Source organism: Serinus canaria, chromosome 21, assembly GCF_022539315.1.
Source record: "Serinus canaria isolate serCan28SL12 chromosome 21, serCan2020, whole genome shotgun sequence".
Taxonomy (NCBI): Eukaryota; Metazoa; Chordata; class Aves; order Passeriformes; family Fringillidae; genus Serinus; species Serinus canaria.
The window spans coordinates 147,884-162,365 of NC_066334.1; the positions used below are offsets into that span (position 1 = coordinate 147,884).

At 45.1% G+C, this 14,482-nt stretch overlaps 1 protein-coding gene and 1 long non-coding RNA gene across 2 annotated transcripts in view; one reads left to right on the forward strand and one right to left on the reverse strand.

The window, feature by feature from the left end:
- On the reverse strand, positions 1 to 5,463 carry LOC108963542 (uncharacterized). The gene is made up of 2 exons (XR_001992249.3): positions 1,515 to 5,463; positions 1 to 404 (listed from the first exon to the last, which is right to left on the reverse strand). It is a non-coding gene; the product is annotated as an uncharacterized LOC108963542 (long non-coding RNA).
- Positions 1,225 to 14,482, forward strand: part of CDC42 (cell division cycle 42) — a 27,574-nt gene continuing 14,316 nt past the window's right edge. Inside the window, exons 1-2 of the mRNA XM_009099375.4 lie at positions 1,225 to 1,383; positions 14,012 to 14,153. Coding sequence (XP_009097623.1) covers positions 14,049 to 14,153 — 105 coding nt within the window. The 5' untranslated portion in view covers positions 1,225 to 1,383; positions 14,012 to 14,048. The remainder of the gene's footprint in view (positions 1,384 to 14,011; positions 14,154 to 14,482) is intronic.

The following is a 14,482-nucleotide window of genomic DNA, read 5'->3' on the forward strand; positions in this document are numbered from 1 at the left end:
TGGAGGTGATGAGCCCATAGTCATGCTCAGTGTTCTTGGCACTGTGGGAAGAGGGGAATGAGGCTGGTACAGAGAGGGGTTGATGGAAAGGGGGAACCATTCCCCCAGTATATGTATTGTTGGGATCTAATTAAAGCCAAAGAACTGAGGCATCATCAGAAATACTGGAAGGTGCTCTAGAGCCAAAGCAACACATAATCTCAAACACAGACAAGGATGAAGCTGGTTGAGGTGGAGCCTCCTGTGATGCTTGTGGCAAGGATGAGTTTCTGGAGGAACGATGAGATGGTGCCCTGTGGGAGACTCCAGGGTTTTTTCGGTCTTCTTGATCTCATCCACTTGGCTCAGCCTCTACCACCTGGTGCCTTTATGCTTGACAGGGCAGGGATTTCATCGAAATTCATCTGGAAGAGACAGTGAGACACTGATGCCTAATCATGATTTCATCTTGAAAATTCTTTTGAAAATATTCCTTTTCCTTTGGTCTTTTGTGAGTGCTCAGGGCAGCAGTGAGCATATTCGGAAGGCAGTGGCTCTTTCCAAAATCCCCAGGGATGTCCAATATTTGCAAAAGGCACAGATGTGCTTTTGACACCATTACACTGGGCAGAGTGGGTTTTGTTCTGTCTTTGGCCATGCAGATGAACCAGGGCTCATTTAAGAGGTCCAACACAAAGATGCTGTGAGGGTTTGACCCATTCCAGGTGCTCCTCAGAGCCAGTGTTTGGTGACTTGAGGCTGCTGGCACTTGTACTTGCAGCTCTCTCCAGCTTTTAAAATTTGAATCATCCTGGAGTTTTCTGTTTCAGGCCAGATTTTTGGTTTGCTTCTCAAAGTAGCCGTGCCTGGAGATTTTCTTTCTAGCCTCTTGTTCCTGAACAATGTGGGTGGTTAGGGGGATTTGACCTGCCATAAGTGCCCACTGCTCTGGGGTGTCATCTCTCAGCCATGAGGAGTGTCCCAGTAGGAGGAACTGTGGGTCTTTGGCCCTTCTTATGTCAGCCTCAGGTCCAGGGAGAAAAGACAAAAATAAAAAACAAACCAAAACAAAACAAAAAGACAAACCAAACCCACAAATCCAGCAACAACAAAAACAAACAAACAAACAAAAAACCCCAAACCCCCCACCCCAAAAAAAAAAACCTAGAGGGAGTTTGGGCGCTGCCTAGGCGAGCCCCACATGGGGCAGGCCGTGGCCGTGCCCGCGCGCGCCCCCTGCCGGTCCGTGCAGCGCGCTGCGAGCAGCGGCGCATGGCCAGCAGGGGGCGCTGTAGCCGGCACGCCCCTCGCCAGCACGCTGCGCGGTGACGTCAATCGGCTGCCCCTGTGCCTTCGCGGAGGAGACCCCGCAGTGAGCTGCCAACGCCCGGCGGAGCGTCCGAGGTGAGAGTGGGGGGGGGGGGGGAGGGGGGCGGAGACGGGACCGGGACCCCCGGCCGAGCACTGGGACCCCCGGGACCCCCGACTGGTCCTGATCTCCGCGCAGCACCCATCAATGGACCCCTAGCGTTCACCTCCGTGGGAGCGCCTGCTGTGCGGGAGCCGCCCTGCCGGGCTCGCTGTGCGGGGCCGCCCCGGCAGCCGTCTGCCGGGGGGAAGGGCGGCCTCTTCCCGGTGGCTCCTGGTGGCTGCTGGCGGGCGTTTAGCTTTGTGGGCCTGGTCTGTTGAGACGGTGGGCATGGCCGCCGCTTCTCCTGCCCACCCTTCCCCCCTTTCCGGGCGGCGGACGGACGGGACCCTCGGAGCAGCGCAGGAAGCGTTCCCGCGGCCATGGCGGGGCCCGCCCGTACTCCCTTGGCCCTGCCCGGCTCCAGCCCCGCCCTGCCCGTCCCGGCTCCAGCCGCGGCCCTCCGCTCGGTGCAGCCTGGCTACGCCCGGGTCTGTGGAAGGAGCCCCAAGGGGCTACGGCCTGGGAGAGGTGTGCCGTGCCACAGGAGCCCTGAACCGCAGCGGGGTGCGGGCATGGTGAGGGATTGAGCTTCAGCTATGTGCCCTGCACAGGCGCGCTTAGTCGAGAAGTCGCAGACCCTTCTGGGCATCTGCCTCACGATCTCCAGTGCTGTCTCACAGCTCTCATTACAGCGTAATGCCCCTGGCTGTAGCTGGGGCAGCAGCTAAAACTACTTCCAGGGTTGGTGTTGATATTTATTTTTCATTCTCCTTGGAAATCTTATAAAATGTATATACTGCAGCGACATAATGCTTGCCTGTGTTTTAAAGGTCTGTTTTAGTGATCTAGACTTCATTTGTGTATCTGTAAGTTCTGTCTGCAAGATAGAACTTGCAGCTGGTGACAGCAGTAGGAGACAGTCACAGGGCCAGGTAGCTGTGAACATAACAGCCAACACTGGAAACCTGTGCTTAACAAAGTACATCCTCATGCTCAGGATTCCTGGTGTCCTTTCTGTGTGGATTCTGTGACCAGGGCAGCCAGAGATCCCTTCTTGACAGCAGCATGAGGAAGAAAAGCTCTGGCGAAGAGGCCATGTTAGATGGCAACTGGGTGATCAGAAATGGCTTGCTTGGTCTGGCCATCTGTAATTGTCTTTGTCTTGTATTCATCTGTGCTTCTGTCCCAGGGAAGGAGGTGTGGGTTGTTCAAAGTATTGCGTTGCAGTGCCCCAAACACTTTTTTTTTTTTTTTTTGGAAGGGGCATTTAAAACCTGGATCAAGCTCTTTGTATTGCTGATTGGGATAACTCAGTAAAGCATTACAGCTTCTCTTTTTCAGTAAGCAAATTATATTCGGTTGGTTGTATGTGAGGAAGCTGTTGTAAACTTCTGGTTTGTAAACTCTTGTTGTCAATGTAAGGTTCTGAGGAAGATAGTATAGGCAAGTGTGTATTTGAGTCAGGTCTTAGACATGCATGTAAGGTTTGAATGAGTGTATTGCTGACTGTAAAAATAGTTTGGGGTTTAAACAGTTCTCATTTATGCTTCAGTAACAAAAAAAAGGATTTTTAAGTCTTGGCGAGGAATAAAAAATTACTGTGGTGCAAGATAAAACATGTTTTCACTTCGGTAACATATCCTAGGCAGGAATTTTAATCACTAGATTTGCATACTTTGAGCTTGGTTATTCATGACCTGCAACTGATGCTCTGAATTCATTAAGTGCTCTGCTTTAGAATTGTTTGTTTGCCTAAAACTGATGGTCAGGCAGGGGAGTTCGTGATGTTTTTACTGTTTAAATAGAAAAGCTCTGGAAGCTCTAGAGTGTGAAGTACCTAAAAACAACAGTAAAACAGAAATGGAGCCCCTGTGAAACTCCCAGGGATTTCTCTTAAAAGTGTGCTGTGGGCTTTCCTTGCTGTAAACCGTGTGCGAGGCTGATGAAAAGTGCAGCATGAAGCTGGCCACTAATCTTGATGTAAAGTTTCTTTTTGGTTAAAATGCAGCAGTAGTACTAAAATAATTTTCCATGTCTTATGAGCATAGATAGCTGGACCTTTCAATTAAAACCTTTTCAGTCGCTCTCTTGTTACCATGTGGGGTTGGTGTAGCTGGGTTCCAACTCTGCTGTTAGCTCCGGAAGACTTGGACAATAAACAAACATGCATCACTACAGCTGAGGTTTATGTAAGATGTTGCAGGTGAGGTGTATGTAATCTGCTTGATGCCCGTGTGAGTGCTCTCAGCTTTTGAAAATTGTCTGTGGGCTTGTGTGTTTTATCCTGCTCATTCCTCTGCCTGCTCTTTGTGGTCAGCTGAGCTCTCCTGCTGTCCTTTGACTCCACCATGAATTTATGATACAAGTTTCTGGAGCAATAGACAGTTAGGAGGAATTGTAGGGGGTGTAGTTATCCTTGTCCTTTAGGAAAAGATTCTTTGCTGAGGAATGAAAGTATGACATCTTTTTCGTTTCAGAAGATGAAAGTTCTGTCAAATCAAATGGAAGTAAAATTGGTTTCTGATGTTTCAGGTAGCAAGAAACCCTCTTTAACTGCTTAGTCTTCTTCCTTGGCTCCATTCATTCCCTTACATTAAATGTAGGTGAAAGCACCCTTGTTAATACATGACAAATAAAGCAACTTATTGACCAGATAAGATTTTATGCAAAATTTTAGAAGAAATTTAAAGTATCTTTACATTTCTGCAGCCTTTCACCATTTAATTGTCTGGCTTCCTCCAGACCCTGCACTTTACACTTAATTATGGTTGTACACTATACAAGTTAAGTGTATATCCATCAGGAAGGACTGCCATTAGGAGTGGTAGGTAAAGAAATCCCTTTCTCCAGAGTTTCTGCAAGGGTTGAAGCCTGGCACAAAAGTTCTCCCTCCCTGAGGATGTCTGGCCACCCCAACAAAGTGGTCAGCCGCCTCTTGCAGCCCATGGTGTTGTATGTCAATACTTGAGGTGAGTGATCCGAATTGCATTAAGGCAGGTAATTCCCAGTTTCTTGTGGGGGATCCTTTAGGTTGCTTTTGAGTGGATGAATTGGGTTTGGTTACCTAACCCTGAGTGTGCAAAAAACTGCAAACTGTGAGAGCAAGAAGCAGAGTTTATGTAATTAATCTTTGAAATCTCCCCTTGGAGTTTCAGAGAATGACTCTGACCTAAAGAGTTGTAAAACTTCAAAATATTAATTGGCCTGTTTTCAGTAGAGCAGCTGTTCTTTCCTTGAGAGTGTTGATTTTTCTTCCAAACAAGGGATATTTTATAAACACAAAACAAAGAATTTGTTTTGAAAAGCTTTTAAAAGCTATTATTCTGTTTTAAGCTCTTGTGCTGCCAGTTCACCCATTACTTTAGAGTGTTATGGCATAATTCCAACCAGGTGAGTTGGCCCATGCCCCATTTTCTTGTCTCATGAAAAAATACAGAAGCTTTTTTAATAAAGTAACATGGGGGCTTCCTTGGGGCCTTTGTCTGGAGAGGTACTACCTGTCTCCTGTAGGTACTTCCAGCTACATTTTTGCCAGATTGTCCATGCCTGTGATGAGATTGTGTGGCATCCGCACGCGTTTTCCAGCATAGACCAAACTCTGGCAGGTGAAGGTTTTCACCAAGCTGAGGTGGTGTTAGAGCAAGCCTTAGGCTGCTGTGGATTGGGATCGGTAGAGACCCTGGGGAAGCTGTAAAGGATTGATGTGCCATGTGTTGCTAGACTCACAGCAGTAGCTGAGACTGCCAGAATTGTCTTGCTTTGGAACAAGCTGGTTTGAATTGCTCAGCTCTTCTCAAGTTGAAGGATGCTGTGCTGTGTTTCTGGCCAATGATGAGTGTTCTGTTTGGGGAAATAATGACAAGAATGGTCCTGCAGCTTTGCATGCAAGTCAGGAAGGCCTCTGCCACTCCATGAGCTGGATGACTGTGTGCAACAAAGAGTGGCTGGAGAACAGCTGAATGCTGAGTAGCTTGTATGGGGCCTGGATCTGACAGCATCGGTGTGTTTGAGCAGTTACCTTGAGTTCAGTGGTACTTTGGGGTTTAGTGCATGTGAGGTGTTGCTGAGTCTCCCGTGTCCTGGAATTCTGTTACTTTTTTGTGAGCCTCTTGTGCATTTGGCAATGGCTGAACAACTGCCAGCTGCCCAGCAGGCACTTGGTCTTGAGGAGAGGGCTGCTGGGGCTCGTCTTGGGCTGGGTGAAGTGGGGTGGTTCCAGCTGCTCTGGTTCCTTGTGTTGCTTAGGTGAATGAAGGGCAGCTCCCCTGCTGCTGTCATGGCATTGGTGAGCCTTCCAGCTACTTTAACAGTGATCCAGGATAGCTCAGAATCTGGAAAAAGTTGCTTTTGCAGTGTTTTTTAACCAGGCTTTATCTTTGGAGTCTTCAAACAGCATGTTGGTACACAGCCTGAGCTATTCTCCCTGAACACAGCACGTCTTCCTGGAAACTTTCTGTTTGTGTGAATGGAGGACCTGCAGCTGTCCTGTTCCCTGAGCATAACAGGGGTAAGCAGGATGTGCTGCAGTGTGCAAGACAGGGTGCTTCTCATGAAGGAAAACATGCCTCAAAATAGAGGAATTTCTCCTAATATCTTTTCTACCTCTGCTGAATGTAGCTGGCCAGGGGAAAATGGGGAGAACCATCAGGGCCATGTGGGCCTTGGTTGGATGCTGTGTTCAAATAGGAGTGTAGGTGCAGCTTGTATTTTTAAATATTATCAGTATGCAATTAAGTTAGTGAAAATAGGGTTTTTTAAGTGGTAGCAAAATATTGAACAGGATTTTGTTGCATGGTTGAGGAATACCACCTCCTGTGGAGGGTGAAAGTGAAGAGTAAGAAGATTAAAATGCCTTTGGCAGAAAAGGACTTAATGTAACCCCACACACTTCCCAGTGCTTCATCTGGGGCAGGTTTTTCCAGTGGTGATGCTACTTTTGACAGTGTAACCTTAACCAGAGTGATAATGGGAAAGTTGTCACTTTTTTCTGTGGAGTTTGTGTTTAGTTGAAGGTGGTTGGTTGGAGCCTTGAAGTGGCATAGTGGGCAGCACCTGTGGCTAAGGAGGTGCAGACACAGCTGCTCCGCAGTGTAACTGATATGGCAGCAGAGCCTGCTGAGTCACACTATCTAGCTGGTCAGCTTTCTTGTTTTGAATTTAGGGCTAAAATGGGATGGCATGTTTTTCCTCTTCTTTTTTTTCGAAATTGCAAAACTTGGAATGTGTTATGGTGCTGCTGGTAGTTTGAGCTCAGGCTATTCAAATTCCCCTGCCCAGCTGTTTTCACTTCCTGTTTTTTGTGTTTGTACACAGGAAGATGTGCAAAGTAGCTCTCAAATATTATAGAATTAGAGAGAGAAAATTGCATTAAGTATTGAAAATATCAGTTGACCTCAAACAGCAGGGTCCCTTCCAACTCAGCATATTCTTTTCTGTTCTGTGATAGCTCTATGATAATTGCATTTTGAGATGAGATCTCTTATTGCTTCTTTGGCAGTTCATAGTAATTTATCCAGAAATGGGACTTCAAACCTGCAGGGGTGCTGGGGTATACAGGCTCTGTTGAGTCCCTTAATCTGCAGATTAATGGATGCTCGAGGACCTCAGACACATGCTTTATCTCCCAACAGGGATTCCCGTGATGATCGCAAACTTTGTGGGTTTCAAGAACAACAGGAACCTGTGAGATAAATCAGGGCTGTCATGGTATTGATCCAGCTTGGTTGGTGATGGTGATCCTGTGGCTCTTCCCATGCTTGTTTTTGTGTGCCTGCCCACAAATTTCTCATGCTGACATCCTACATCAGATTGAGACTGTTGATGTGAGCAGGCGTGTAGGATGGAGCCCAGCAGTATGCTCTGCTGCTGTTGGTCTCTTCAGCTTCAGATAAAAACCCACCCACTGCAGATCCAGGTCTTTCCCTGAATTCTTGTGTTTATCTTGACAAAGCTTCTAGTGCAACTGAAGTTTTGTGCCTCTGTCTTACAATTAGACATGCGTATAAAGTAAACAGCAGCACTGGTTTTTGGAGACAGAATTTGTACTCTGCAGGGAGAACTGCTAGTATTTAAAGGATTGTGTCTGATCTGTTAGTGACAATTAAGCCCAAAACAATGCTTAAAGCAGGATAGCCTTTTCAAGATCCTGAACTGATGGAGTACGAGATTGTGTCTGAAGTTTGTCCCTTTTTAGCTTGGACTTCATGATTTGCCTTGTTCTAGAGGAGTGGAACACCAATACTGTGCTGGTTTGTAGTTCAACAGCTGCTTTAAGCCTCACCTAAGAAACTAAAGACCCAGGTGATAAGCTTGTCCTGGAACCTCTGGGAACAAGTGTGTTTGTGTATAGAGATTGTCTGCATCAGCCTAAGCTCTGGGCAGGATGGGCAGTTGCACTTGGGCAGGTAGTTTAGAACCTAATATATTCTTTTATGTGTCATTTACCACCTTACTAGCATAGAAGTGGCAGATGTGTTTAGTTCTGGGGTGAGATCTTCATGAAAAAGATGATTCCTAGCAAGCTGGAAGGTGAGCTTTGGGCTGGAGGATTTTGTGTTTGTAGATGGTTGCTGTGCACATGTGCAGAGGAGAATTCTGACCACGATGATACTACTCTTAAAACCAGTTTTGCTTTCTGTGCCAGTTTGTCCTTCTGTAGTTAACTCTTAATCAGAGAGTGGCTTCTGTTTGTGTTTTACATCATAGGTTTGTGACTGTACCAAGAGGTCCAAGGTCTTCTCTCTGTGTGGTTGGCATCTGAGCTCATGTGGTCCCTTCCTTAGTGGCTTGGGATCTCTGCAGAGAAACAGTGTGTTGCATGTGGTGACCTTTGTCATGTAGTGTTTGTAATATAGGCATAGAGTGCCTCCTCCATGTAATGCTGGTAGGTATCTCTGGTGAGGCAAATCAGGTTGCTGGGATTGTAGCAGCCAAGTACCTCTCCTTGGTGCCCCCGTGACTGGAGAGATTTGTCACTTTGAAGAGCAAAAGTGTTTGTAGTAGGGCTAGAAGAGGTGGCTGAGGGTAAGGACCTTGAAATGGATTAGATTAATTTGGGAAGAAATTATCAAATACAAAGGAGGACTTTATTTAGAGCTGTGTGGAAGCAGTTACTTGAGATCATGAATAAAATCTTTGGAATATTGTTCCTGTCAGTGTGGACACCTGAGTGTTTTGAGTTGGATGAATAAACTGTTAACAGTAAGATGACATTGGATGGGGGGGAAAAAAAAAAATCTTAGTTTTCAGAAATCGCTGCTTGTTTTCTTTGAATGAGGAGCAGGTGCCCAAACAGGATTTGGAAGCTGTGATGGAGTGGTTTAGGTTCAACTCTTATGCTAACGGTGTATCCCAGAGAGCACCAAAAATTGGTTCTTAGTTGGCAGTTCCTTGCAGTGAGCCAAAGTAGCCAGTCGATGAAATGGCAGCAGTTTCAGTCCTGCCTGATAGAGGAAGTGGTGGTGCTGCCGAGGCAGGAAGTGAATTCAGTACACGCAGACAGATCTGACAGCACAGTTTCCTTTAGCTGGGAGAATGTGCACATTTTAACCTGAAAACAAACTTCAGTAGCTTAAAAATTAGAGAAATTTTGACAAGATTGAAGGCTTGTGATTTCTTCTTCAGATTACACGTGAAGCAGGAGTGAAGGTGAGATCATGCAGATTCTTAACTCTGGGTTTAGTAAGGAGCACTGATTATGTACAAAACCCCATAATATTTCACTTAATTCTCCAGTTAATAGTGCACATGGCTACTGGAACTGATTGGAGCTACTCTTAAGTTACAGAAAGTTTGTGAAAGCCAAGTGCTCCCATAGTACCACCATGTTTCATATGCTTGCCTTTAGGATGGAGAAGTCAGACTTGCACAGGAGGTGCAAGTGTGTTTGGGATGGTATGGCTAGTTCTTAGTCAGTGGGAACCTGCCATAGGTACTGTGGTTTTCTTCAGCCTCTTTTGATCGGTCAGTGTCTTGGTGCTTGAACAGGCCTGTGTCACCAAAGAACATCCTTCCTGAATTTCCTTTGCTCCAGGAAGGATTACCAAGCTCCAGAATGTCCCTCTGGAGACTTCTGTTCCTTGTTTATCACTCACATCTCTGTTAACACTTCTGGAATTAATCCTAAATGCATATCAGCTGTCTTCCACAAAAATGTAATTGAGCTTTAAAGCAAAATTCTGTGGAATGGGCCTATGAATTTGACAGAGTTTACATGGCTGTGTAATCCAGAGTTTCCAGATGCCAGATCCCAGTTCTCTAGGACAGTGTTGAGTTCTCTGAAATCCTGCTGTTGCGGTCACATGCTGAACAGGTTAAAATCCAGCAAATACTGCAGGTATTTAACTGCAGTTAACTACTGCAAGTAGTTAACATGTACTTTACTGAATTGCTGAAAGTTTTGATTACACTACAGGGAGGCTTGAAGGGATCAAATCAGTGCAATGCTCTGTTTTTTTTTTTGTTGTTGTTGTTTTTTTTTTTAATTTTTTTTTTTATTTTTTATATATGTTTTTAAGAAGTCTTCAGAGCTCCTTGAACAGAACAAAGTCATATTGACCTGCATTGTATTCCTAGTCTTTATCAGCTCTCCTGTCTGGGCTTGGCCTGATGGCACACAATTACATGGCTCAAAATCCACTCACTGCCCTCAGGCTGGGATGACTTCAGTGCTTTCTAGTCTCTTTCAATTCCTTCGGATATTTAAAACTGCTCGGAGTGCTCTCTCTGCTGGGTGTTGTAAGTACAGACTCCCTTTTAGTAGGTGGTGACTTCTGGGGGGCAACAAGCCTAAAGCCTCTGTAACTTCTTTGTTTCTTTTTCCCTTGTCGTTGCACTCTGGGGATGAGTTATTCTGTGGTTAATCTCAAATTGAATTAAATTACTTTTAAACCACAAGTCAATGATGCTTGTATCATTAAAGCTATTCCTATGGAAGAGGAGGTCCTGGGATAGTGAATCTAAGCTCCTTAGAAATGAGCTTGTTTTCAGCTGTGATCTGTGGACTCCTTATAAGTGCAAAACATTAGCTCATCCAGCTAGTTTGCCACTGCTAAGACTTTGGAGGCCTGTGCTGAACACTATTTAAAACTTACACCATCTTATTTCAGTATTTAAGCATAAAGTTATACATCCATTTAAAAAATGTGGGGGGATCTCTTTACCTAAGGAATGTGCTCAAATTTTTGTTTCTTTTAATGTGTAATTTTGAAGTGTCTAATTTTGGTGGGGGCAACCAGAACTGAACAACTCCTGTGAGAGCAGTGGTACTTGCTTGTTTCATAGAGAATTTCTAGTGATCCAATTCAATTGTTTTCATGGTAAATGCTGTTAGTTTTGTTAGAAAGAAGGAAAAAAACAAAAAAGAAAGAAAACAGCCCTGCCTGGGCTTTTCTAGACCCCTGTTGCGCCATTCAGATTCTACTTTAGGCTCCAGACAAGGCTTTGGGTTATTTGCTCTCTGTTTTGTTCGCACTGCCAGAAAACTGAAAGGATCAGGTCACCTGGTAGAAGATGGTAGTGCGTGCTGCCTCACCCCATGCAGTGGTGTGTGTGTTTGAGTTGTGTGTTTGAGTCATTTATCTGCACCACTCCAGTGCTTTGCTTCAGGAGGGAATTGGAGGTGCAGAGAGAATAAATGAACAGTGCTCCTGTAGATGCTTTTGATTTACAGTGCTGGTGTTTCTTCAAGAGAAACTGTGTGGATAGGGCTGATAGCTCACTGCCAGAGTTGGAGCTGTGGTAGGCATAATATGAGATGTGGGCAGCTGGTGCTGTGTCAGCCATAGACCCTGACCTGAGCCCTTGCCAGAGAACAACATCTTCTCTCCCAGTGTCAGTGTGGGGATTTGCCTGTGTCCAAGGATAGGGAGGAAGCAAAGGCTTGCAGCACACTCTGTGACCTGAGACACTTTCTAGTACTGTGGCTTGCTTGATACTCTCTGGAGTAATGAGCTTTAAATGTTTTTTCTTTTTACAAAGGTGTATGTGAGTTGTTTTGGTAATACACAAAATCTGGGTTTATGGAGAGTCATGGATTGGTCTGTTGCAGTGAGCACAGGGAATGCTTCAGAGCCAGGATTTTATCTCTAGTGTACTTTCTGGGCTCTGGACAGGTGGTCTGAAGCAGGTGTGTAACCTGCAAATTACAGGTAGAACAGGAAGGGAGGATTACAGCATGGAGGAATTCTGGTCTGCCAAGGAGAGAGCTGCGTGGAAAGAGTGCTTCTCTAAAGGTTTGACTGTAAGTGCTGTTGCATGAGAGGGGTGTTTATCCACTTGTGCCAGCCCTGGGGTAAGCAAGGACAGCTGGAGCAGTGGTTCTAGGGACTGGCTAGGTAGTGTAACAAATTCGAGTGGAAATCAGAAAAACATACGAGAAGTGGCTGGGAAACCCAGTCTGGAGATTTGTTTTGTACTTCATTTACTGACTCTGAGAGGAATACTTGGAGGCAGCAACTTACCTGCATTGAGCAGTGGCAGACCCGATTGCTTTGGGCTTTGCCCAAACTGAAAGGTAGATGGTGGAATTGTATTGCCTATGTGAGTGGGGCATACTGCTGACTGTGTCTGGGATTAGCTGGAATGCACTTGGATTCATTTACTCTGCCTGAGTTTTGGCATGTTTTCCTTTTGAAATCACCGTAATGAGTGGCTCATCCCTTTGCACCTTTTCTCTGAGCATGAAGGCTTTCTTAATATGGGCCTGAGCTGTGCTGCTCCACTGCCCGCTTTCTGTCTGGTTGTTTTTTTTTTTGTCTTCTGAAATGGGACTTTCTCTGGGATCAGTCAGTGCTGACAGCATGGCAAGGCAGAACTGTGGGAGCTCTTTGCAACTGAGGCAATATTGAATAATAGTACTTGGACGTAAACAGTTGAACTGGCCTGAATACAGAAGATGTTTTTTGAAATGTAAATAGTTGCTTTTTCCTTCTGAGTAAATATGTGTTTGCTTCAGGGCCAAATTGCAGAGCTTTTTCTTGTATTAATGAAGGGCCTGTTGATACGTCTGCACAGTGCATCCTTCTAGATGTCTGCTGGGAAACTGAGATCTGCATTAATCAGTAGATTCTGTTGATATTGAAATGGGGCACTGGTGGCAACACCTGATGCTTACACACATAATTTACTATCTCTCTGCTTGCTGAAAGAAGATTTATAGATGAAGATGGCAGTGTGAGTGCCTGGTGTACCAGGTGCTCGCTGATGGCCTGCCCTGAGAATCTTTACTGCCATTTCCTAAAACTGCTTGTGGTTTTGTCCAGGTGTTGTGGAATGCTTGTAGCTAGTATTCCCCTGCAAGTACTGTTCTTAAGGACTTTTGAGGATGTTTATTATGAAGATAGCTGTCTTGAAATCTTAGAGCAGCCCTGTGGTATCTAAAGAAGAGCTGGGGGTGGTATGTTTCTTTTGAGTCCCTAGCAATTTCCATTCCTTGCAGGCATGATGGCGCGATATACAGTATCAAATCATGTTGCTGGCTGTGACTAAAGGCTCAAAAATCTGGATTTGCGCTGTACTTTATTTTCATTACTGAAAGAAGTGAAATCTCCAGGAAGTGACCAAATGCATAGTTCAGGAGGGATTGATTTAGATTTTTAATACAGTTACCCTGACTTGCAGTCACCCAGACCTGAAAGCCATGGCAGCATCCTTGCTTGCTAAAGCTTTGCTGTTCCTGTGATGGCAAATTTGCTGCTTGCAATACCTCCTGCTCCCCCTCAGGACTTTACAGAGACTTTGCAGCAAGTCTTTGTTGCTGTAAATTAAAGTGTTTTGGATGATATTATGCTGACAGTCAGTGAGAGCTTTGCCACTAATTTCCTGGGGTCAGGATTTCACACATCTGTGTGAAGGCATGACCAGAGGCCTGGTACACCTCTAATTAAAGTAATACACAAAAGAAAGACAGCTGTGCAACACTGGAGATAGCCAGCAAGTGTTTGGAGGAGGTATTGGTGATGCATACTGGTGTAGTTCATGTACGAAAGTTTTTGCTGAGACTGTGTTGGAGTAACTGGGTGCATTTGGATTTTGTGATGTCTGAAGAGTAATCCCGTCTCCTTGGGATCTGAATGCACTCAGTGCTGTTAACACTTCACAGTGGGCATAAAGGTATGTGTTAACTAGCAACTTTAAGCAGAAAATTGTAAAATGATGCTTAGGTCTTAAAAAAGGCAGGGAGAGAAGAAAATAATCATGTTTGTTTCTGTCTGTACATGTTAATTTCTATTCCATAAACACTTCTGGTGTGGCTCACGCTGAGCTGCTCTTCAGAGGGAACTCTCTGGAAGGCAGGTGTGTTCCTGAGCAGCTCTCAAGACCTGAGCTTACGCTTCCAGTGCATCTGAGGCTAGATACTTCCATGCATAAAAATCGAGTCTGGAGAAGCCAAAAGATGTTTTTGCCCACCTCTATGTAACTAGGCAAAAATTCTTCCGCTTATGAATGTGAGCTGCTTTGTGTGTGTGGTGGAGGAAAAGGATTTACTCATTTAGAAATGTCACGTTTTCATATCTCACATGTGCTATTAGTGGTTTGGGCTCCTGTCAAAGGTGATGTGCATGGCTATCTAGTGCATGTGGGAAACATCTAAATATATGTATCTTTTTTTTTTTCTTCTAGGTTCTCTTTGGAGTTGATATTCTAGTAGATTTCAGCAATGCAGACGATCAAGTGTGTAGTAGTGGGTGATGGTGCTGTTGGTAAAACCTGTCTCTTAATTTCTTATACAACAAATAAATTCCCATCGGAATACGTACCAACGGTAAGTGTGAGAATAGCTCAAACTGTTCTTTGGGCTTGGTGGGGCGGGGTAGCATGAGTTTTCTTTCGAACTAACCTTGATGGCATGCATGCCCTAATACGTGTTCTTATAGCCTCCTGGAGACTGACTAATACAGCATGGAAAAGTGAGAATCAGTCTGATACCATGCTGCTGCCTTCCATATGTTACTTGGTAGTGCTAGTCAGTTCACCTGTATATGGTCAGTTCTTGCTACTTGACTGCTGTGCAGAATCTGCATTTTCTTTGTGGATGGATTCTGTGAGTGGGATAAGCAGTGCGAACAACTGCAGATCAGTGGAGAGTAAGCA